Source organism: Suillus fuscotomentosus, assembly GCF_016647785.1.
Source record: "Suillus fuscotomentosus strain FC203 chromosome Unknown F5891scaffold_5, whole genome shotgun sequence".
Taxonomy (NCBI): Eukaryota; Fungi; Basidiomycota; class Agaricomycetes; order Boletales; family Suillaceae; genus Suillus; species Suillus fuscotomentosus.
Window position 1 is genome coordinate 1,060,278 of NW_024539517.1, and position 23,780 is coordinate 1,084,057.

The 23,780-nt window shown below is 45.3% G+C and overlaps 9 protein-coding genes across 9 annotated transcripts; 3 read left to right on the top strand and 6 right to left on the bottom strand.

Moving 5' to 3' along the window:
- Positions 1-841: 841 nt before the first annotated feature.
- On the bottom strand, positions 842-1,245 carry F5891DRAFT_1005034 (uncharacterized protein; the record flags this gene model as incomplete). The annotated part of the gene is made up of 2 exons (XM_041360377.1): positions 842-1,018; positions 1,074-1,245. Coding segments are annotated over 2 exons (222 nt in total), but the record flags the coding sequence as incomplete, so codon positions are not given.
- Positions 1,246-2,369: 1,124 nt separating this feature from the next.
- Positions 2,370-2,525, top strand: F5891DRAFT_942255 (uncharacterized protein; the record flags this gene model as incomplete). Its single annotated transcript, XM_041374401.1, has 1 exon — positions 2,370-2,525. A coding segment is annotated over one exon (156 nt), but the record flags the coding sequence as incomplete, so codon positions are not given.
- Positions 2,526-3,954: 1,429 nt separating this feature from the next.
- Positions 3,955-4,583, top strand: F5891DRAFT_975723 (uncharacterized protein; the record flags this gene model as incomplete). Its single annotated transcript, XM_041376554.1, has 4 exons — positions 3,955-3,993; positions 4,044-4,108; positions 4,158-4,322; positions 4,370-4,583. 4 exons carry the CDS (start codon positions 3,955-3,957, stop codon positions 4,581-4,583), a joined length of 483 nt encoding a protein of 160 aa, XP_041231891.1.
- Positions 4,584-4,849: 266 nt separating this feature from the next.
- On the bottom strand, positions 4,850-5,444 carry F5891DRAFT_942452 (uncharacterized protein; the record flags this gene model as incomplete). Its single annotated transcript, XM_041374425.1, has 2 exons — positions 4,850-5,257; positions 5,346-5,444. Coding segments are annotated over 2 exons (507 nt in total), but the record flags the coding sequence as incomplete, so codon positions are not given.
- Positions 5,445-9,505: 4,061 nt separating this feature from the next.
- On the top strand, positions 9,506-11,801 carry F5891DRAFT_975725 (P-loop containing nucleoside triphosphate hydrolase protein; the record flags this gene model as incomplete). The annotated part of the gene is made up of 5 exons (XM_041376555.1): positions 9,506-9,835; positions 9,886-10,518; positions 10,568-11,114; positions 11,171-11,749; positions 11,770-11,801. The coding sequence occupies 5 exons, from the start codon at positions 9,506-9,508 to the stop codon at positions 11,799-11,801; spliced, it is 2,121 nt and encodes a 706-aa protein (XP_041231893.1).
- Positions 11,802-12,308: 507 nt separating this feature from the next.
- On the bottom strand, positions 12,309-14,572 carry F5891DRAFT_1182571 (uncharacterized protein; the record flags this gene model as incomplete). The annotated part of the gene is made up of 3 exons (XM_041366183.1): positions 12,309-12,429; positions 12,479-13,956; positions 14,006-14,572. 3 exons carry the CDS (start codon positions 14,570-14,572, stop codon positions 12,309-12,311), a joined length of 2,166 nt encoding a protein of 721 aa, XP_041231894.1.
- A 3,198-nt stretch (positions 14,573-17,770) lies between these two features.
- F5891DRAFT_559259 (uncharacterized protein) lies at positions 17,771-19,607 on the bottom strand. The gene is made up of 12 exons (XM_041372260.1): positions 19,447-19,607; positions 19,146-19,396; positions 18,968-19,029; positions 18,822-18,919; positions 18,693-18,772; positions 18,635-18,642; positions 18,431-18,571; positions 18,364-18,379; positions 18,267-18,309; positions 18,207-18,215; positions 18,114-18,151; positions 17,771-18,063 (listed from the first exon to the last, which is right to left on the bottom strand). Exons 2-12 carry the CDS (start codon positions 19,148-19,150, stop codon positions 17,898-17,900), a joined length of 666 nt encoding a protein of 221 aa, XP_041231895.1. The 5' UTR covers positions 19,151-19,396; positions 19,447-19,607; the 3' UTR covers positions 17,771-17,897.
- A 163-nt stretch (positions 19,608-19,770) lies between these two features.
- On the bottom strand, positions 19,771-20,408 carry F5891DRAFT_1005058 (uncharacterized protein; the record flags this gene model as incomplete). Its single annotated transcript, XM_041360378.1, has 3 exons — positions 19,771-20,081; positions 20,150-20,198; positions 20,252-20,408. 3 exons carry the CDS (start codon positions 20,403-20,405, stop codon positions 20,009-20,011), a joined length of 276 nt encoding a protein of 91 aa, XP_041231896.1. The 3' UTR covers positions 19,771-20,008.
- Positions 20,409-20,484: 76 nt separating this feature from the next.
- On the bottom strand, positions 20,485-23,342 carry F5891DRAFT_1101642 (uncharacterized protein). Its single transcript, XM_041363590.1, has 8 exons — positions 23,109-23,342; positions 23,036-23,053; positions 22,906-22,984; positions 22,722-22,852; positions 22,646-22,670; positions 22,500-22,594; positions 22,320-22,449; positions 20,485-22,261 (listed from the first exon to the last, which is right to left on the bottom strand). The coding sequence occupies exons 1-8, from the start codon at positions 23,324-23,326 to the stop codon at positions 20,753-20,755; spliced, it is 2,205 nt and encodes a 734-aa protein (XP_041231897.1). The 5' UTR covers positions 23,327-23,342; the 3' UTR covers positions 20,485-20,752.
- Positions 23,343-23,780: the final 438 nt, after the last annotated feature.

The following is a 23,780-nucleotide window of genomic DNA, read 5'->3' on the forward strand; positions in this document are numbered from 1 at the left end:
TCGATCTTAGAAGGTGCAAAGTCGAAGTTTCATTAGCAAATTTGCACTGTTTTTTGCTAACATTTGCTCAAACTGCAAAGTCAACTTTGCGATGTTGAAAAAATTGAACTTTGCATTTTTTTTTTGCGATTATGCATCTTTGCTATCTCGATTCAATTAGATTTATATAGTTTTGTTTAGCTATGTCACCTGCTATCTACACATATCTACCTAAATATTGTCGTTCTTCACTGGGAATCAATGACTATCCAAACTGGCCCTTCGACTCTGCACAGAAAGCCACCACAACTAACACGTCAGAACTCAATGGTTTTGGTTGCCTTGATATTTGTCAGTGACTCAGCACAGCGAGTTTAGGAATTGTCACATGGTATCCGCACGTGGAAGGGGAGATTAAGACGGATCCAAACAAGAGTGTCTGTCATGAAATAAGATTGACAGTCAGGACTATTTGAATATAAAGAATGTAATTAAAATTTAAAAAAATCAGTGCATACCTGCGCAGCATCAGCAGCCATCGAGTGAGCGAGTGAGAGAAACCATCAGCATCAGGTAAGAACTGTAAAAGACAAGATCATGCGCATCCTAAGAGCAGGACATGGCAGAGGCATCATCAGTGGCTAGGGAATGACCCGGGGGTGTACCCATGAGTGTTGCAAGCATCACCCACACCCGCAGGTATACCAACACCCCCATGGCAGGTGCAGGTCTCATGGTTGGTTGGTGGGTAGTATAGTGGCAGGTGTGGCACAACAGTGCCCATGTCGACTGTGTGGACAGACGAGTCCATGCTGCTGCGCTGTGAAGACGAAGAAGTGCCTGCACTTGTCGTACCAGAACCCATTCTGAAACTGTCTCCTCCATAACGGAAGGAGTGCCAGGCTTGTTAGATGCACTTGGGGGCTCAGTGAGGGAGGAGCGCTGCGCACGAGCATCGTGTCGAGAGCGCTTCCGAATAATATCAGATTTCATACTAATGGGATGAGCAGAGCCGTGAAGCTTATAGTAGAGGCTGCATCTGTATGTATATAAGAGATTGGTATGAATAGAAGGAACAACAAATGAGAACTTACGCGTTGCAAACAGTCTTGCCTTCATCGTCCTTCCTCCACAAAGGAGTTGCCACCAGGACTCACCACCTCCATGACTCGGACTGGTGTCGCAGAAGAAGAAAAATGTGGTGGCGCTGCAGCCGAGGACAGTGTGGACAATACAGAAGCCAAAGATGATGCCCAGTGAAAACTGACTGTTATGGGAACGTGCAGCATATGATGAGATGTGATTTGGCTAGTGGTCGTCCAAAAAAAAACTTCAAGTGATATTTATCAAGTAAGATGAGAATTATATCATATTTGCAATATTATGGAGCAAAGTCTCTGATGCTCCCATATGATTCAAGCACATCAGGTTCATATCAGCGCATATACACGCGCACTCTGGCTGCCCTCGCAGAATATGCTCTAATAGTGTAGGATATTATTGTATCGCACATCTGCAATTGCTTGGAATATAGTAGGTACACAGTAATAGACGTAGTGGGGGATGCTACAACTTGAAAAAATGCTGCAAGTATGGTGACGACGAGTGGACAGATTGAAATTGAAAACAGAGTCTAGTACATCTTGCCTTGCCCGACAGTCTTGTCCCATTTGTTGGTAGCAACCTGTGAATATTTCATCTGACTCGTCAGCATAGTAAAAGCTATCAGATAGTGACTTACAAGTTCAGCAGCTTCTTTATCATAAGCCTATAATGTGAAGATGAATATAGGAGCAAGAGGGCCAAAGAATAACTTACAGTGCACTGATTCTCAGCAAGACCCATATAGTATACACCAAACTCGTCAGTCATCCCATTCATTTTGATCTGTTTGAGCCAGCGATGGGCGCATAAGTTACTGTAGTGTATAGTAGTAAGTGTCAAGCTCGATGAAATGGTGATATGCTTACTGTCCGTTCTTTGTTTGACTTGGACGCATCTTCCCCTTGGCTTTCTTTGGCTTTGGCTCAGCAGTGCTGGTGGTCGCCTTTTGGACTGTGCGCTCAAGCATGGGATCGACTACTAGTGGTGGAGACGGAGGTGGTGGGAACTGCATGTTTGCGGCACATAGAGCAAGTGTAGACCTGCTGACTAGTGTTAGTAGTAAATACAGCCAGACATTTAGACTCACAGTGGATTCATAATCGTAATTTTAACAGGTTTTGGCACAGGAATCGTTTGGCTGTCAGTAGGGATATTCTCGTCTGCATTAGCATCGAGTGAAGTAAGAGCATCCACAGTTGCGATTAGTTGAATGAGAGGTGCCGGAGATTCGAGAGCAGGAACCAGAGATTCGAGACCAGGCATCGGAGATTTGAGACTAGGTGCCAGAGAATCGAGAGCAGGCACCGGAGAATCGAGAGCAGGCACCAGAGAATCGAGAGCAGGCATTGGAGATTCGAGAGCAGGCGCCGGAGATTCGAGGGCAGGTGTCGGAGATTCGAGAGCAAGCAACACATATTCGAGAGCAGGTGAAGGAGATCTGAGAGCAGGTGACACATATTTGAGAGAGCAGGTGATGGAGATCTGAGAGCAGGCGATGGAGATGGGGATGATAGAGACATGACAGGATGTGTGTTTGAAGTAGGAGTAACTAAAATATAATTGCATTAATGTGATATTTAAACCAAAATAAGGATGAACTTTTTCTTTTCTTTTTCATCCCTTTGAATTTAACTGAGTCTATCGTCTGCTTTCGTTTTTTTCCCTTACTTGAAATTTTGCCTTCTCCATCGCTCTCGACACATTCGTTATCAATGTCATTGTTGTCGTCTTCCTTTTTGACATTACTGCCCGACTTCCAGTCACCATTGGTGTCAAGATTGTTTCTGCGCCAGGCAGGGTATGTCGTAGTGGCAAGGTGATCTAGTTTCCATCTGTTGTTAGCAAGTTTGAAAAGGGGAAACTCATTCTCCATGAAGTTATGGATCAATTGTCTTCCAGATGCCGACAATTTACCCCAAGAATGTGGGGCAATCTTGCGAGTAACAAGCTCACTCCAGCCACCACGGAGCACCCTCCGTATGGCTTTGATCATTCGTGACAAGACTGTGTGGCCATTTTCATCCTCAAGATAGACCAAGTTTGTGCGCGAAGAGCTGTGACCTTGACCTGCAGGAGTGTCACACCACTTCTGAAAATCGACCTGTTCCCAGAAACAGACATTTGGATGTGTAGTGTGTGATGGACGATTAGAGTGGGTTGGTGAAATGGAAATGAGGGGAGCGTTGAGCTGCAGAGGGTCAGCCTGTTGAATCCTCCCAGTACTACTAGCAAGCCATTCAAACATCTCCCTGCCATGTATCGAAGTTAGCTGAACTTCCTCTACAAAAATAATCTTACTTGATAGAGTCATGCTCGGTAGTCAATTTGACCACCTCCAGCTCTAACATCTTACAACGGTCTTGTAGGACCGATATTTGCTGGTGATCATGGATATATGCGCCCTAAAAATATATTTCTGATGAGGAAAACACATCATAAGCACTTACTGGATGGAAGCATGCATGTGAACTTGAAGTGCCTGAATTGAAATGGTCCTCTGGTAATGGTGCAGCGCCAGATAGGGGAGATGAATTCAAATCCCCTCCCCACTGAAAATTCTGACCTGGTGAAGGAAAGTTAAATTGCCTGTGGCCACCATGAGAAAATGAGCTGCTCTCAAACATATTAGACAGTTGATATGGTGGAGAGATTCAAGAGAAAGACGCCATGCATATACCATGCTAGACCAGTAATATTGCATTGAAACTCCACTGGAATTGTCTGCCAGGCCTTGAAATTATCTAAGTCCCATCAAGTCAGTGCAGTGTGTACCTTCATTTCATTTATATTTCTTCCATGTTGAATGCAACGATCAGTGTGCTTGGTAGTGTTGGTCTCATTGAGATTAGTGGTGATGTCTCTTCATGGGACATGTACTGCCTTGATCTAGAGATACCCACTCACCTCGAAGTGAGTTTTCTTTTTTGTTGCTGATGTCTTTATTATCTGATATACCTCAGAGGATTGTTTTTCGTATCAAGGACTCGGCCCTCACAAAACTGCTACCAAACCTCCTGGATACCATGTAAGTTCTATTTCAAACGATTGTAGACTCACATCAATATCTAAGACAGCAAGAATCAATGGAATCAATCCACCAGCAACAAGATCAAGAATGAAGATAACGAAGCTGAAGGACTCATGACTGTGAGCGCAGTGGGAGATGATACGAAGATCAAGGTAGATGAGATGGAGCAAACAAAAATCAAAGTAGAGGTGGAGGAAAGCAACACTTCCATGTGTGTCCTTTTGTATTTATGATGCTTCGACTGACATGATGTCAAAGGGATTCTCCAGTTTACCCATGCCATCTGCTTACTAGGCGTTATGGAAATCCAATCCAGGACTCACTCGACCCATTTAGGCCATGGCACTATTCAGTTCAACCTTTTTACCACTCAGAAGTAGCGATGGAGGTGGCTAAAAAATGGGCCCTCTATCAACAGATCCATCATGAAATGTACGACGAACTTCAATTTTATTCCAAGTCACTGTTGTGAATCGCTACTGTCATCTGCTTTGCACGCTCTCGCTTTGCTTTACTTGCACGCCTTTCCACTCATTTCAAATGTTGTACTTGCACATTTTTTTTCCATAGTTGCTCATCACAGATACATTGCACCGTACTGTAATATGATACTATTAAACAATCACCTTAAACCTGTAATATCTGTCACTAATCAATAATCTTGAGGCTGTATCATGTGTGGGAAAAGGCTTCAAGTTCAATAAGAATTATCATGAAGTACTAATTATGACAATGATACTACTCAAGATCAGCACCATCATCATTGTCATCATCCTCTGGCTCATTGCCACCTCCAATATCAAAACCAGAATATGGTACTCCCAGGTTCGAAATTTCTAAGCATGGTCGCTCCATCATAAAAAACTGACTCTCCATAACTCCAGATGGTAGTGTTGGCATATGTGGAACCATGGCAATAACACTAACAATATCCTTGACATCAATTGCCAGAATATCATCAAGGAGTGTGCAGGATACGAGGGTCTGTGATGAGAGCTTGAGAAGGTCTTTGTTGGGGACGGAGTACATCTGCACAACTGCAACATTCTTGAAGTGCCATTCATTGTCATTGTCATCCACATCCTCCTCCGAGTCATCTGCATTCTGTCCTGTGACATTGACAGCCAGTTGTGTGTAGTACAGTGCCTCAGTGAATCAAATTTGATCGTTAAGCTTTATCTGTCAATTAAAATTAGGTAGGCTGACAATGACAAGCAGATGTTTTGAAACATACCTTGATATTGCGTGACATACGTGTCTTCTCAAGGAGTTTGAGTTTTTCTCTCCAAGACGAACGTGCAGTCTGCCCATTTGGTAACCAAAGCCGTGCCCATTTTCGTATGTGAGGGAGTTGATGTCCATTTCCAAGAAAGGTTGTGATGGCAAGTGCATGTTGTCCAGTTGGGTGTATTGCATACCTCTCTCATTTTCACAACAACACATATCCATCTCCAAGATCAACAGCACCTTCTGGAGGGCCCTTCAGTGGCTCGTCCAATTCAGGCATGATTGAAAGAAGAGTATTGATTCTACAATGCCGAACTCCTTGTTGTGAAAGGTTAGCATATGGCTGTGATGGCTGTCGTATTTCTTGACCGAGATTTCCGATTGTTCGTTCCATCGGCCACTGAGCATAGCAGATAGGTGGACCCTTTTGTACTGTTTCTTGACCAAGATGATTTGTTTGATGAAGACATGGCCATACAAAATGGAGCCGATACTCTTTGCGTTGATAGTAGAGGTGTTCAAATTCTTGTTCCCAATGGCACAGGAGTGATTGAGTGTGTTGAAGGTCTTCGACCGTGATGCGATATTGACACAGTAGTTGGAATCCACGCACGAGCTTGCAATAATTTTTCCAATATTTCATTGGAAGCAGTCCATATAGAAGTGCGGGTGCGAGTCCAAATGTATAAAGCTGAAATTCCCATGTCTTGTAACTTGTGTTGAGTTTTTCAGCAATATTACGGGGTTTGTGATCAAAAGAACCTGGTAGATATATGACTGCTTTCTCGACAGCTTTGCCATGAGCAATCCAAGTATCTTCATCTTTCAGAACAGCCCAATCCCAGGTGGCTGGATTATCAGCAGTTGTGCAGTCTATTGTTGTGCGCCAGAGACTGAGGAGAAGGTCGCTAAGATTGCCAGCTAGATGCATGATATTGGGAGTCATACAGTAGGGAACACCGAGGGACTGTGAAGGGCTGAGACCAAGGATAAGTGGAGGTCTGGTTATTCCTGTTTCGGTCCTCCTTTTCTCCCATTGTCGTGTGTTGAGTGCCTTGACAAGTTCTTCAAGGTTTTCGGCATAGCCTTCAGATGCCCCAAGAGGAAGATCAAAGACATTGAGGTCAGGATGATCGCTACCATGAACATGACGGTCTGCTGGCCTGAGTAATGCAGGATAATAGTGGCTACTGCCAGTCTTATGTCTCCCTCTCACTCCACAATAGAGACAGCACCCGTTTTTACCACTATGCCCAACCATTCCATCCCAATAGACAAGTCCAGGGCCATCAGCAGTTGTGAAAAGAAGATGGAGGTCAGATGTGAAAACAGTGTCATGGGATGCATCCCAGATCATAAGGCCGTTCTTCTGAAGAGCAGCAAGATGGTGCATGCCAACGAAGAGAAATGAATCCAAGTTTTGGGGCTTATTTGGCTCAGGTATAAAACCACCTGGCTGTACATGCACTTTCCGGTACCGATTGTCAGGCGAGAGATTGAGAATGATCTAAACATACATCCAACAGTCAGACTGCTTGCTTTCATAAAGCTGCACACCATCAATAGACACCATAAGGACAATGTTGTTTTGCTTGATATCGTTGGCAAGTACTGCCACAAGGTAATCCCAGCCTGCAGCGATGTCGTCAATTACTGGAATGGATTGTGTCACCCTTAATTGTGCGAGGATTCACTGTGTTTGCTCGTGAAGGTACTGCATATTGTGTGCACTATCAGGATCATGATACAAGGCCTGCAATTGGGGACCAAGGGGAATGGTTGTAAATTTTTGAGCCGCAACCTTGCTGCAGCCATTGCTTGCTTGCAGCTTTCCCTGGTCCCAGCGTGATTTATCGCACAGGGGACAGATCTCGAGTGCTGCATATGGGCCTGTGAATGCGAAACACGAATCAGGACACATATCATGCTCAATTGTCTTGACACCAGTGTACTGCGCAATGAGCTTTTCTACATTATAAAAGCTCAGGATACTGTCTTCATCATCATGAGCATAATTGTGTATCGTTGCTCTTCATATATGATTATAAGCGTCTTGAGATGCAAGTTGCAGTGATAAGTACATCGAAATGCTTTGACGGGTTCCTGGATTGTCGATGTTGATAGGACCCCTGGGTGGATCGTGAAGTCGTTCAATTGTGTCGTCGCTTAGCTTGGAGATGGGGTCATCTAGTGATGCATGCTTTAGAGCAACAATGAAGTCAAAGGTTTCCCTGATTTTAGGGAGCACTGTGCTCTCTGCAAGCATGTCAATATCAATATTTGGTTGAGGCCTGCGCTCGATGTTTATTGCGGGTGGAGATGGGACTCGTCTGTGGTCTGGAGGAGGAGACAGGACTCGTCTGTCTGTATTAAGGTCTGGAGGGGGAAACGGGACTCGTCTGTGGTCTGGAGGGGGAGATGGATGCCGATGGAACAAACCATCTTGGGAATGGGGAGGGATATCATCCGGAAAGTAAGGGATATCATCTGGTGGCTTGAATGCGGTTGTCAATATTGATAGTTCAATTAATTTGGTGAAATTTTACATACCGGCTGTTCGATGTGGTCAACTGGCTCAGTCTGAGTGATCCGAGCACGCTTGCGACGCCCAATTCTCCAAGCAGCATCGTCATCTTGTGGTTTCATATAAGGAAGCATGTCCATTGCAACATTGCCGTGAATGTTCGGAGGTTCTGAAATGTTGCGAGCGGCACTTCCAGAAGCAATACTAGTGGCAGAGCCAGGGATATGACTCGGAGGTTGCAAGCTACCACCTCGTAACACTCTTCCAGTTCGAATATGTTCTTTCTCCTCTTGTGTGCCAGCGTCGTGCAGATGTCGGTACCAGGTTGCTATTGAAACAACATGGGGAACCCCATATTTCTTGCAGACGCACATGCATTGACCTGTATCATTGAGTTGCTCCGCACTTGGAATCGGAAACATCTGAATAGAACAAGTATGATACTTAGTTGACCTGAATTCAATTGATGCTACCATACCTTGCAAGTTGCATAATAATGCGACGGTGTACCAGACTATCGCACCAAGACAACAACAAGGTGGTAAAGCTGCACGCCGACAACGACTTAGATGTGATGTTCCTTAGTGGTACAAAGTTCGTTCAGTGCTTACAATATGTGATGTAATGTTTTCAGAATGCAACATGATGTTTGTTGATACAATATGTCGGAAATGAAGGTGTGCACAGTGTGATGTACAATGTTTGTTGATATAAACAAAGGGGTGCGATTCAGAGGTTATGCGTTGTGATCGAGTTGTACGAAGATTTGCATTGTTCATCAGAAGGAAGCATATTCTGACATAGTACAAAAATGGAAATTCACATCTCATCATATGCCGCATGTTCCCATAACAGTCAGTTTTCACTGGGGATGATGCACCACCCGCTGTAGAGAATCATGCCTCTCATGGCATGATATGGCAGTTCCCACCAAGGAGTACATAGCATGAATTTGTAGTGTCACTCCGTGCGCTACCCACAGCTATCCCTATATGAAGCGCAACTTTCCCGCGCAACGCGCGCCATGCGCACACCATTCCTGCACTTCGCGATGTATCCGCGCGCGCGCGTTCCCGCGCTTGAGCACCCTATAGCGCCAGCCATCCAGATGCATCCATCCACTGTCCACCATATTCTCTAGTGCATATATTTCCATTTCTTTTATTAGCATATCATTCCACCTCTATTTTTATAATGGACCCTTACTTATATATATCTTTACATACCTATTCGGTAGCGCTTTGGCTCCGCATGACTGCGCTTAGGCGCGCTATATAAGCGCCAGCAGTACATACTACGAGAGGAAGTTTTCCACTTACTTTTCACCCAACTTTACTTTTGACTTGAGTACCACCCACTATTTACCCAGGCTCCTTCCCACCTCCACTGTGAGTTAAAGGGGGGCGACATGTTAGTTCAAATGTCACGTGCTTCGAAAAAATTGAAACCCAGCATAACCTTACTTCCCCCCAAACTCACAGCGGAGGCTGGAAGATAACATATGTAAACAATCGTCAGCCACAGTGACAGTGACGGCCAAACCTCAGAAATACGAGTTTAGTCCTAGCGTAGGGTTACAATCTTTTTGAATAAAATATTGTCTTCTCTTCCCCGGCTATTCTTACATCCGATTTCATGTACAGATGACAGCTTCTAATTATCTGCGTGAGACTCCTGCGCTATCAGAGATCTATCAAAAGACGCAAGAAAAATTCGGTGTCCGTCCTTGTCTATGGCAGCTGAAAGTTGCCGATGCTCTTCTCAAAGGTGACCGGGACATAGTGTGCATTGCAGGCACTGGTATGGGTCAGACACTCAGCTTCTGGATTCCGTTGCTATTCCGCATCAATAGTATTCAGCTTGTCATCACTCCACTGAACTTACTGGGCATACAAAATGCATCATCACTTGCGAAGGCTGGCATCCAGGCCATCGCTATCAATGCAGATACCGCTAGCACTGCAAACTTCTCGGTCTGTGTTACTTTGAAACTGTATAAATATTTCCACTCACTTGATATCAGGCAATTAGAGCCTTGAAGTACCGCGCTGTCGCAGTCAGTCCTGAACAAATCATGAAGCCCAACGGCGAATTCGAAAAGCTTCTGAAGGACCCTTTGTTTACTTCTTACCTCGTAGGTATCATCATCGATGAAGCCCACTGTATCACAGAATGGGGCGAGTTCCGCCCAGAATACCGAGAGTTGGGCCACCTTCAATACATCCTACCATCAACAATATCCATCATGATCGCATCCGCTACCCTGACGAAAGCGGCCTTGACGCATACCACCCGACTTCTTCACATGCACGCTGACAAAATGGTCACCATACATCGCTCGAGCGACCGCCCGAATATCAAAATTGGAGTCCGAAAAATCAAGTACGCACTCAGTAGCTATGGTGATCTTGCATTCCTCGTCCCAACGGGTTGGAAGGTTGGTAATCCGCCCCCACCAAAGTTCTTGATATTTTTCGATAGCATTCCGGACGCCATCAATGCGACCAAATACCTGCGCAAACGTTTACCTGCAGATATGCAAGAAAAAATCAAGTGGTTCAATGCAGACATGACGACGGAGTACAAAGATACTGAGCTCACTAACCTCATATCAGGAGATACATGGGGCTACTGTACGACAGATTCCTTTGGAATGGTAAGCGTGTTCCATCAGACAATGTTTTATAAATGAACTTACTGGTCAGGGAATGGATGTCCCTGACATCATGCTTGTTATCCAATGGCGAGCGACATGCAAGTTGTCGACACTTTGGCAACAGTTTGGGCGTGCAGTACGAGATCGGCGCCTCCAAGGCACTGCATTGCTGTTCGCAGAGAAAGAGCATTTTGACGAAGAACGACAAGCTAAAGCAGCAAGGAAGAAGACACGGGAAACGAATCGGAAGAGAAAGGCTGATACTAACTTACCTATTGCATCAGTTTCGAAGCGGCGTGCCCTGAATACTTCGAATTCTCAAGGGATTGCTTCCCATGCCCAGCCGACTACCAACATTGGTGACCATGGTGATGAATCTGACGGGTCTGATGAGGATGCTACTCCTCCAATGGATGGAGGCCTGCAGGGATTGAATGACTTTGTGAAGGGTAATGTGGAAGTATCAAAATATACTGCGAAGCGACACAAAACAAGTCTTGACACTGCGATGGATTATTTCATTAATGCGGAGAAACACGACAGCCTCATGTGCCGCAGGAAGGTTTTTGACGTCAGCTTTGATCATGATGCAGCTGGTGAGAAAGTCATAGTAATTGTGTGTGATGTGACAACGCATACTTACCCATTCCAGACTCGGACCATTTCAACTGCAACAAAGAAGAGCCCATGGGTTGCAAACGGTGCTCCATCACCCAACCAACTATTTGCTGTGACATCCACCACCCCGAGCAATTTTCTCAATACGCTTCCCTCATTGACAAGCCAACAACCATGCCACAGCGCTCCCGCGTTCCCAAGTACCAGAAGACAGCATGGGACCGTTCTCTAGAAGAGGCACTGGATGATTGGCGGGAACAGAAGATGGTGTCTGCCTATGGCTGGCACCACCTCAACGACCTTGGTCCTTCCCTTGTCTTGCCAAATGCCATCTTGGATAGGATCCTTGACTGCGCACACCACCATAAGATTCAGAGTGTCTATGATTTGAAACGAGAGAGCGGTTGGATGGATGCAGAGAATTTTGGGGAGGAAGTCATTACTATCATCAAAAGACATGCGGCACCTCTTCCCTCACCATTTGTGACGACACCACTTAGAACTGTTTCCTTTCCCAACAACCCCCCTGCCCAACCGTCTTCTACTATGGTTGTTCAATCTGTTGAACGACGAAAGAATCGGTGTAGCGCATGTGGCCTTGAAGGGCATAATGGTATGTTTCATTAATTTCAGGTAACTTTCATCATGCTAACATCTTTCACTAGCCCGCAATCGTGTATGCGGGCAACACCCATCTCGCTCTGGACAGAATAAGGAGAACGCACCCTCGGCACGAATCGATGATGTCGGTCCAGTACCTTCTACTACATACCGTCGATTTCTTACATTAGCTCCATCAATATGTCCTCAATTTCTGCTCCCTCTTCTATCTCTGCACTATATTCGTCGTTACTCTCTCCTCGAGCCGCTTTTTCCATCATCTCTCTCCCCTTGTCAACAAGATCAAGGATTTCACAACGTGTCTTTCTACCTAGCGCCACAGTATGGGGGGATTGCACTGCCATTTGGTTATGCAGCGCTTGAAATGTTTTTGTCATGTTTGGGGCAGCGTGGTCTGTGGTTAGGTGAGCGTGCAGAAAATTCTTTTGCACGATCGTTTGAGTGTTTCGATAGGCCTGGACAAGAGGCGATTCAATGAAAATTCGTTCTACAGTACAGTTTGAACCCTTCCCGCCATTCTTCACCTGCATGGTGTCAAGTATGCAGCTAATTCAACAGCTTAGCTGGTGCACCTTCATAAACAGGTTGTTAAGCTCGACACACCAATCAACTGCACGCCATTTCATTGGCTTGCCAGTTGGGTTGACAAGTATGTGGTAACGCACAGCGTGTCTGGTACTTTATCAGCATCCAATGAATGTCGGCATAGGAATCCACGTACTTTAGGCCCGCAGGGAAAACAAAGTGTGTTTGGATTAGAAAATTTGTCATATGAGTGGCATACTTATGTTTGCCTGTTGCCTTAAGTATCGGAATCCACGCTACTATGGATGTCTCGACTCGCCCAATATCTCCGTGATTCATCGCGTAAGATAGCTCCTCATAGAGGAGGAAGTATTTGTTGAGCAGGAGTGCGTTTTCATACTGCATATCACGCTGTTCTCGAGTCTTACGACGTGTCCGCAGGAGTTTGTAATTTGCCACGTAGTTGAGTGCGATCTCGTTAGCAATACTCGTCAACTTCTGAAGGTCTGGTTCAGACGCTGCAAAAGCATCAAGGCGTGCATAACTAGGGTCCATACTCGCCACATGAACACGCCAGCAATCAAGACGCCGACATATGCCTGCGTGGGCAATGAGTTCGTGCATCCGTCTAAAACCAGGCTTCGAGCAATATATCCCTGTCTCCTTGGGTCGTAATTGAGTTACGTCGCGCATTAGACTCGTTTCATCCTCTCTCGCTGCTAATGGCTGTAGGAATATTCTCCAAATGGCATCGGCACATGCCATCTTCAAGTGAAACAATCCTGGAATGAATACAACGTGCTGAAAACGGTTCCACGAGGTTGCCTCCAGTGACCGTCGAAGCTGCGCTGCCTGCAATCGTTCCCCTGTACCCAGGTCACCATGGATCAAGACGACATATTGCGAAATGTCGGGATTGTCAACGATGTCAGTGTCGGTGGGATCATGAATGCCACCTTGACCGAGTAGTTCCATGACGGCACGAATATTCCCGCTGACAGTTGAGTTATTGATGTCCATTGCACGTGCAGCTGTGATTGACATTTTTATCAACGATATCTCCTCTATAGCATCCAGGTTGGGTATTTCGGATTGAAACTGCTGAAAATACACTGGCCCGTGTTCACATAAATTCTTCAAAAACATCCACGCGTTGAATCGATCACGTCGAGAGAGTTGTGGCGCCGAATTATTCGTGGATTCTGGGTGGATGTGTAACAGATCTTTCCATGATCTTTTGGGAGGTAATGTTGATAGCTGCGCGTTGGGATTTAACACTGATTGCCTCCATAACTCGTCAGAACACTTCAAGTCATCTGTGGTCACACCATGCTGCAATGGGAACAGCAAACTGGAGGCGAGATGCTTTAAGGAGTCATTGGACTTTTCAGCGAGAGGAACTTGAGTTTTGAGATCAACGTCGAAATTATCGTATGCATATGATGCAAGGAGTGATTTTCCCAGTGTTTGAAGAGTATTCTGTGACTCTGTTGACAATGATCGGATTGCAGCATTGATTGAGTCTGTGGATATCGAGATTCCAATGCGAGCAAGAGTGTCGATCACCTTCTGGGGAGTGTGTGTTGACTGTAAGAATATTCCGAGTATACTTTGCAAAGCATTTGATCTGCGGTTCGTGCTTTGCATTAAGATACTAAGTATGACAACTCGTTTCTAATTCTATTTGTTCAGATACATCAAAAAATGTGTGCCGTGTACTTACAATCATGATGATTGCTGTTCGTCGCATGGTTTGTTTTCTATCGCTCGTCATAGTATCCAAGAGGCCAATTATGAAACCCTCAAGATCTATGTCATCTACATCATCCCAATAGCTGTCCTCTTCAGTGCAGTCCATCGTGATATCACCGTCGGCATCTTTCACATCATCAACTGAAGATGTACTATCAGCCCCTAGCAGAAACCCAAGCAAATCCCACAGCGCAGGTGCACGAGACTGCATCTCTAATCCCATTTCCTCCATGCTAAACTCCTCCAGCTGTTGTGTAGTTGCATGCAAGGGTCCAAAATGCCAGCCGCCTTCTTCGGATGAGATCGTTTTGATCTCAGTGAAGTATTGCTTTCTCAGGGTGTCGTGAATTACAGTGGGCAGTGACTTGTTGTCTTGACGAGAAGGATGCTGAATTAAAGCTTCGAATATTTCATCTGAATGCAGAAGAAGATCTTCGGCAAGATAATGTCCTTGATATATTTTGCACTTTAGAATTGATATGATGAATTGAGATGCACTCAGGTTGCAGTCTCGTAGGGATGCAATTACTGTGTCCATAGCATAGTATGAAATCGGATGTAAGAATAGCCGGGAAGAGAAGACAATATTTTATTCAAAAAGATTGTAACCCTACACTAGGACTAAACTCGTATTTCTGAGGTTTGGCCATCACCGTCACTGTGGCTGACGATTGTTTACATATGTTATCTTCCAGCCTCCGCTGTGAGTTTGGGGGGAAGTAAGGTTATGCTGGGTTTCAATTTTTTCGAAGCACGTGACATTTGAACTAACATGTCGCCCCCCTTTAACTCACAGTGGAGGTGGGAAGGAGCCTGCTATTTACCTAGCTGAACATAGTAGAAATCTATTTGTCTGCACTTTGCACCTCTCTTCACTTGGCTTACATCATATCCTCACTTAAGCTTACTCTTTCTCATTTCCGCACACGCGCGCGCGTTCCCGCGCCTTCGTACCTTGCGCGCACCTGCGCTTTCTCGCGCCTCGCTTCAGCGTGTACCTCTAGATCTTTGCTGCACTCGCTTCCCTTTAGGGTCGAACGTGCTTGTCTCCTCAAGTAACGCAGACTAGGCAACGCACGACCTACAACATTTTATAGATACAGTCAGGAGCATTCAATTGTTCCTCTCAGTATTGTTGTTTATACACCGCGTCGTCCTTCTCCATGACTAGCACGCATGGACTTTGGACACAGACATTTATGCTACCAAAGAGAAGAGAAACAATACATCCACTCAGCAAAGTCCATATGACATATATAGATGAAATAATACTACTCACCAATTGGCACCATCAAAGGTCGAAGTTCAGGATGGATGGTATGAGTAGTTGTAGTAAGAGTGCACTTTGTTGGTTTTCTGTTGAAATCAACCGTGGGAGCTTTATAAAATATTAGTCATATTGATCGTTCGATTTTCGTTACACAAACAACTTCAAATTATTAAATGTTCTGCCTTCATATGGCTACTGCTTTCTCATCCCACATTACGCTGCCAACAATGCTGACACAGTTATTCAGCATCAATATTTCCGGCATTGTCTACCATAGTGCTTGCTAATGTTCTTGACAAGTGTTCATCATTTTATGTAAATACATACTTAGATCAATACAGTTTTGCAACATTGTGCTAGTTGCCAATGATTATCATTAGCTTGCACTATACTATTGGTCTTAGAGCTAGCTACTATAAAATTTCACAGCTTGTGAAAATTTGTCTAAGAACGTCTAATCTATCTAAGTCTATATGGGAGGGTTTTCCTGATGCATTCGAACTTCAAGCGTACAATGAAAGCTGCAACAAGCAAGATTCGAACTCTCACGTTTAACATTATCGACAGTGTCGTTCCGCTACACTACTCTACCATATCTTAAATCTATCGGGCAATAGCCCATGTCCGGACTTCGACCTGACATACCACCACCCCCTTTGCAGATGTCCGGACGTTCATCAGGGAAAACCTCCCACGGGAATTTTGAAAATGTGACAACAATTCTCGAGAATTATGGCAAACTTTCATCAAATTTTTGTAAAAGCTTGTAAATAGTTGATAAATAGTCACATCCATAACGCAGTCAGTGAATGCACTGAAAAAGATATCTACAGGGCTCTAGTTGAACCTGCCATGAGATATGTAACTAATTATTAGTATATCAAAAATGTAGAGTTCACGCAATGCAGAACGGGGACATATTTAAACAGGTGGGAGGGAGAATTCGGAGGTGTCTGCTGCTGGCTACATAGAGCTCGCTCGAAGGGCCTTAGCCTCAGCGACAACAAGTAAATTGAGAAATTGAAAATCGAACCACCAACGATTTAATTACTAATCACAGGGCTCCCATGGTTGATTTCAATGAACTCATTCAAATATTCATGTTTCACTCTGCAACTTACACGAGCCGCAGCAACCACTTGCACACCCTGTCACGTCATTTTCTTTATGTTTTCATTCTCCCTTACGGTTACTGTTGGGGACTCTAGGTGAGAGGCATCACCACCACAGAGCTAAGTCTCGCTCCGAGCGGGCGTCTGAATTCTGTTGTCGCATTCATCTGTGCGTGGTCATTCAAACCAGGTGTCTATGTAGGATTCCTTTTTTTCTCTTCTTTTTGGCGGTCCAACTGGCCTTCCTGATCTCTCCCAGCTACAGGCTCAATTTGGAGCATACACATAGCTCAAAACTGCATTCTGAGGGTGAGTCATGTAGTTGAATCCTGGTTTCACAGCGACCCGCTCATGCTCACTGTCAGAATCGCAAATTCCCTACTCGAGCCGCAGCTCAGGCCAGAGCCGGGCCACTGCATTCTGAGGTGTGCAGGTGAGTCATGTGGTTGATTCCTGGTTCCTCCCTACCCGCCTCCCCGTGGTCCACGGCTCTAGTGTGACGACTGAGCAGGACAAACATCCCATGGTCTTGGGCCTCACTGCTAGCCCTATGTTCAGTGGCAATCCTACTGCAGCCTTCTGGTATGGTGCTCGGATTGGAGACTACAAATATTATTGACATGCTTCCAGGAAGTTGGAAGCCAACCTCGACTGCGTTATTCATAGTCCTCGAGCCAATCGGGATGAGCTCTTGACTCATGTCCACTGTCCGATCTTCCGACACGTGTGCTACGATACACCGCAATACTCTGATCATAACTATACTTCTAAAAATTTATCAGCAGTCGATGCCATTATTGCTACTATGAACATCGGATCCCGAATTCCATGGTCTCAGCTGTGGTTACTGTGGTGCATCTTTTTCTAACTGTTCAAGCACTATCTCACTGTGTTCTACCAGATTTTTTCTTCCCTACTTGATCTGAAGTTGGTTGACTTTGCATCCGCTGAGTTGAAAGCAGCATTTGCACGAATCGATTTCGATGGGATGAGTAGGGCATTCCTGATAGCACAGGGACTTTGCATTACACGTTTTGTCTCATTTCCTCATTTTCATATCTTGTGATTTGCGATATTCTAGTATTTAATCACATTATAATCATTTTGTTGTATTCGTGTGGATTTTCATAAATTTTCACCCATCCGTAGAGGGACTTGGAATATTTTAATGTATTTTCAGAAAGTCAGAAAATTTCAGAAAATTTTACAAAATCTTCGCGGGAGGTTTTCCCTGATGTTCACCTGGGTTGACACCCAAATTAGACGTTTTGTGCCCGGACTGTAACCTGGGTGAAACGGCCATTTGGGTCAATTTTTGTCCGGACGCCAGCCTGGGTTCCATGTGGGTTCTCATGGGTCCTGCTGGGAATTGGTAAAATATCCATGGTAATCATCAAAATGAATTCTTCTACATATCGTCTGTAAAATTACAACACCCTAACTAAAAGCGAAGAAATTTCGCAACCAGGAACAATATCCAATCAGCCAGAATCAGTTTGAAAACTGTGAGAAGAGAATTCGACATCGAGTCTGGTGGTAAAGACATTGGGGCTGGAGCCATCGTTCCGGATGGCAGTGGATGAAATTCCGTCATCCGTGGATTTGTGCAGGTGAAGCACCAGTCGAGAGACGAGAGTGACGGACATGCTAGGTATCTGATTCAAAATCGACGTCTGTTTATCGCATCAATCACTCACCAACTAGTAAATGTGGCTAGATTCCCTCTGGTGATATCCTTGTCAATTGTCAGGAAGTAGCCAAGCCGATCGTAAGATGCAGTGCGTGCTCACCGAACCACACTAAATCATGGTGAGTGTGCGACTCGATTGATATATTATCTGTTGACTTACATAGTATGTCAGGATGTTAGGTAGATCGATCAATGTCATTGCTCTAAATCAACGCAGATCAGTTTCACTTGAATCACAGTTTCACAATCAATCTTACGCGAAATACACTGCACCTGCATTTGCTTGTTTCAGAATTTACACTACAGGTGCAACGAAAGAAATACCATCTTGGAATATGATATCAATGATATTTCTGCTGGATGGAATCAACCGCGGAGATCCCCTAGTCTTGCAAGTCCTGAAGACTGTAAGGACAAAGATAAGTAATTCGAAGACAAAAACTGCAATCCAAGCCAGTCCATAACCTGCAAGTAGATAAGGTAGTAGCATCATCAACTTGCATGCAACGTGGCTGAGAATTCACTGACGCGTGGCTCTGTCGCGACTTTTGAGCAGGCACGCATACCGATGAAGGGAATGACATACATCTTTGCTGTGAATGTGTTATGGCAATCACTTCCTTGGATGTAAATCGTAGTATTTGAATTATTTCCAAAAGAACCCGCCTAAAAGGTCAGCAGAATCTGGAGTGCAAAAGGATATGCGAACACGTACTGATGCTCCTCCCATAAGAGCAAGACCGATGATTACTATGTAACTGAGCAGGCGCCTGCTACGACCGTACAGTGCGTAAACGCGCAGAGTCAATATGACTGAAATATTTCAGGGCATGTATTTTTCGCGATCAACTTTTGACTCACCGCAAACAATGATTTGTTGGAGATAAAGGAACAGCTCTCTGACTAGCATATATCTTGAACAGCTAAAACTTTGGTAAGAAAAACAACAATATATATTCAAAGAAGGGTTGAAACCTCTGCAAAAATAGATAAATCGTGAGCCTGCCATCTGGGTAGACGCATAACAAAATTATCGAACCTCATCCGAAACTGCGGGTAGGAAATCGATAAACAAGCCAAAGATATTGCCCACCAGGGCAAGATAGCGATTGGCAAGAAACAATGTTGCAGACAGTAATTTCGGACGACCCCAAATAAACGCGATTTCTTCTGGGAGGGTCACTATATGATCGTACATCAGAATGCCTATGATATTTGTTATCGTCCTGAAAACAAAGATGGAAAGTCTCGGTACTGTTTGCCACGAGAACAGCGTTCAAGTGAAATAACCTGATAGATTATGATGTCAAGAAGAATATATTCGTGCGCGTATGACTCACAACTGCTGTTTTTCAGTGATATCCATTACAACGAAGCGATGATGCAATATAAAAGGTGGGTGTTGAGAATGCCTGCCGCACTCAGGCTATTACAACATTATTATATACATATCATCAGGGTCACAGGAATCGATGCGGTAGTTTTACAAAGCTAGCCTCAGTGGCAACGTTTCGATTTCTTGCTGAAACATGAAACATCAAAGTTGCCATCAACGCCACGGTGCATTAACGTTCTTCCCTGTGTATTTATATTGTATCTATGACTATCCCATGCACAGAGATGATCGCTGGGCATGATAGCATGTGTGCGATGCCAGGATCAAGGGGGAATATAGGAAAGTTAAAAATACGACTTTGTTACAATTGGGTCTCCTCGACGACGTCCGATGATCGTCCCAAGAGACTCAGATGTTACAATACCATGGCGCTTGCCAGTGATCCGTTCAACTATGTTACACAGCATCCTGATACGTTGATCTCGGTAATGGTACGTATGTGTTTATGATACAGTCGATCATGGGTGTTTTGAAGCTTTTTGTATATAGGCTACACACCTGCAGCACTACTCTGAGGCTCCGGATACTTTATTCTGCCCATAGACATACATTTGAGTTGAAACCGTCACGCGGGTCGCCCTATGTGTGTATTGGGATCAAGCTAAGCGGCATACGATATGTGTATATGGGCTTGCCTCGCTACGCACCAGTACGTTTCACGCGTACATGAATCTATGAAACTTTCAAATTTGAACGCTGAATGTCCAAACTTCGTCAATAGCTGGTTGAATGATTGTTTGCGACTTTACTTTTACTTTTGTAGGCTACTACGGGATATCCCACCTCGAAGGCGCTATCCAGCCTACATGAATTCACTGTAGGGGCCTGACGATATTGACCTACGCAAGACGATAGACCAGAAGCCCAAAGTAATTTGAGAACTTGAGGGGCACTGTGATACATGTCAGTCTGCCCAATGGAGGCTGAGCGCTGAGCGCTGAACTAACAGTGATTCATATCACCGCATATGGCATACCATAGACACCACTGATATAGCTATTAGTACTACACGTGCGATCAGGCCGATGAGGAACATAGACATATCTGCTGTATCTCAAGAAATACTAAGAGTGCGTAGGTACAAAACTATTCGTACTCGCGCATAATGGTTATCAAAATATACTTATCCGGGAACATCAACCGAAAACGAAAGAAACAATCTTGTACGTTACATCATGCTAAAGGGTACTATAATCGTCACAATGGAAAATAACATGCACCGAAAACTGTCACTGGACGAGAACGACGAGCTAGTGCGTACCTGACCCGACTTTCACCTTCTCCACTATCCCATTATCGTTCGGCGTGTACTCGAAATTCTCTGGGCTGCCGTTGAATGAACCGAGGAAAGGAGTAGCCGGACTGAGAGTAGATGAGGTGCGAGACGAGTAAGTTAGCGCCGGAGATACGAGAGTAGGAGACCTTATGTCATTTTCGAATGATAGTTGTTGGACCAAAGAAGGCGACTTCTGCACAGGAACGTATGCTTTAGAGGACACAGAAGTAGACTTGTGGCGATGGTCCTCTTGATCATCTGACCGGGGCTGGGATGTTTGGGGGGAGTGAAGATAGTTCTGCGGACCACTGTCGGGTTTATCGTTGGTACTGGACGTAGCGATAGTGCTGTTTAGGTTATTGGAGCGGCTGTCCGTGTGCTGATAACTGTGCTGAGATGAATTCGATGCGAGAGGGGAACGAGGGAGAGTAGCGACTTGTGCTTGCTGCCGCAGAGAAAGGTGTGAACGCGAAGAGAACTGAGAACGATGGTGCGACTGCAAAGGAGAACACTTGGAATCAAGGTGCTGAGGTGGCGCAACAATTTCGATAGCACGACTAGGCGGTTTCGTGATCCTGACGTTGCCAGCGTCACTGCGGAAATGCAGCTCGTCCTGATAATGAGTGCGGAGATGGTCATGATGTGACCTGGACTCCAGCTGATGTTGGCCAAGAGCATGGAAGTCGTCCTCGGAAATTGGCGGTAGAGCGTCGCCCAAGAATTTCGACCGGTTTGCCCCACCCAGGGTTCGACTAGTGAGCGGATAAGTGGCGATCTGCTCCGGGGCGTGGAATACTTGTGCATTCGCATTGAGTTTGCTTCCAGATTCTAATCGTCCAGATGAAGAGGCGCGCCGAGGGAGAGTGAGATCGTGTGGGTGCACAAGTTGCTGTTGGGTCTGCAGCTGTTGGTACTGTTGTTCACGTATCCTCGCGTGAGCCTGGAGGATGAGCTCCTCTGCGGGAGTGAAGCCGTTCCTCGCCTGTATCTGGCTGCGAGGCTGCTGTGCAGATGGCTGGGCGCTAGCCGTGTACAGCGTTGCATTTGCAAGGGCTTGAAGATGGGCGCGATGAGCGTCATGCTCTTGGTCAAGTGTCGACCCCGTGTAAGCGTGTGTCAAATTCAGGTTGTGTTGCAGTGAATGCAGAAAGTCATCAGTATAGGGATTCGACTGAAGGTCTTGGTACCTAGTCGACGGGGAACTGTCGTATGGATAACCCAGATGCCCTGGCAGAGACGTAGATACGGGAATGTTCCCTGCTGACACGGAGGGGGGATTCAGATTCGGATAGGAGTGATGAATACTTGATAGAGAAATTTCGTCGCGAGGCTGACCAATGATGGGGATGTCACGGGCACGATTTACATGGGTCTTGCGAGCGTGAGCTTGGAGCTCTTGGCCACGAAGGTTGAGAAGGGCAGCTTGAGCGATTGTCAAGCGGGCTGGAGACTGGTCCCCATTCTTGGATACTCTCTCTGATCGCTAACGCAAGACGCATGAATCAGTTCAAAGTAAAACACGTCTCAATCAGCGAACCGACCCTTAGCTCCCGTTGTTCAGCACTATCAGCAAACCGGACGGAAATCCTGCATCCAGGGTCATTCCATCCACGGACCATTCGACCATGCAGGCGTTCGATGGTATCCTCTGCAGCTGTACGATTCTCAAGTCTATACTAGGTGGATCAATTACAGAATTTCGATTTCCAGAACAAACTAACCGAACGAAGGCTATTATCCGAGGGGGTTCACTGAGCTTTGTTTTAAAGAAGCGGCTGCTCTTGATGGTGTAAGGGTGTACCAAAGCAGTAAGGCTCTGTATTCGCATGTAAATAACGTTGCATATGTGGACACCAGCTTTACATACCTCTTCATCAATCGAGAGCGGAAGTCTGAAAAGGATTATTCAGTACCAAACTGAGCTTATATCGAGGTGACCTTACCCCTCGATGTATAGGTTGGTGGATAACCCATCCTTCAGTTTTTCCATCCGCGCTTTGAAAGAATCTTCATCGTGCTCTATTTGAGAGGGGCTTTGCTGAGCGTACACTGTACCAGGTATGCGATGGATTTGCTGTATCGGGAATTTTTAAGAATGTGGGTGCATACAAGATAAACAATGTTGACCTTTGAGAATGACGGATGTAGATTGCGATATTTACGAAGACCTTCGATACATTTTTCTGCTGAATCGACATCGCTGAACCTTATCAAGAATGTGAGGTGGACAATCGCACAAAAATACATGTTCACCTACAAAACGAAGCCATACCCTCTGTTTACCAGAACGTGAGCTGTTGAGTTTCGTGCCGTGGCAGAACAGGACATACGTTGGTTTCTCGCTCACATGCCTAGTGAACGACCTCACACTCTTCACCTCGCCAAATGGGCGAGTGAGAGCAAAGAGCTCCTGCTCCGGAAAATGAGGGGGCAGTCCATTGATATATACATTTGGGGTACGGTGTGATGCGCGAGATGCACTGGGAAGGTGCTGGGAAGGCGTATCGGGACTCAACGACAACTGTGAGTCGCTTGAGTCAGGAAACATGTGGTCATACGAAAATTGCAAGCCTGTAGGACAAGAGAGGCTGTACGAGGCTGCAATCCGATACGGAATGCGAGTAAGTCGGGGGAATCATAACTGATAAAATAAAACCTCACGAGAATTGGATAAAACTGCAGTAGAAAGACTATAAGGCGATGCCGTACCATTTTCCTGTAGATTGAGGGACGGATTATTTGGTCTGGTGACAACATGGTTTGTAGACATAGTATTAGAATGCGAAGAACTGCTGGGCTTGGGGCTGCCAATGTTAAATTTTTGGGACGGAGAGAGAGAAAGGTTGGGCTGAGATGAAGAAAATGATGCACTACTACTAAGGATATTGTTGGGCGGCGACGAATCTGAATCCGGTGGTGTGGGTGGCGCTTGACGAGAAGAGATCGGAGTGTTCGGTACAGTGTCACAAGTAGTACAGGCTGAGGCGCTATGTTCAAGATGC

Bases quoted from the DNA above. Each gene is read 5' to 3' on its own strand.
- F5891DRAFT_559259 (XM_041372260.1), bottom strand. The intron at 18,920-18,967 runs GTGAGTCAAAAG...GAAATATTTCAG, and splicing joins CCAACAAATCATTGTTTGCG to TCATATTGACTCTGCGCGTT. The intron at 18,064-18,113 runs GTGAGTGATTGA...TCAGATACCTAG, and splicing joins CTAGCCACATTTACTAGTTG to CATGTCCGTCACTCTCGTCT.
- F5891DRAFT_1101642 (XM_041363590.1), bottom strand. From the start codon at position 23,326: ATGTTTCCTGACTCAAGCGACTCACAGTTGTCGTTGAGTCCCGATACG. The intron at 22,671-22,721 runs GTAAGGTCACCT...AATCCTTTTCAG, and splicing joins ACCAACCTATACATCGAGGG to ACTTCCGCTCTCGATTGATG. The intron at 22,450-22,499 runs GTTAGTTTGTTC...CACCTAGTATAG, and splicing joins CGGATAATAGCCTTCGTTCG to ACTTGAGAATCGTACAGCTG.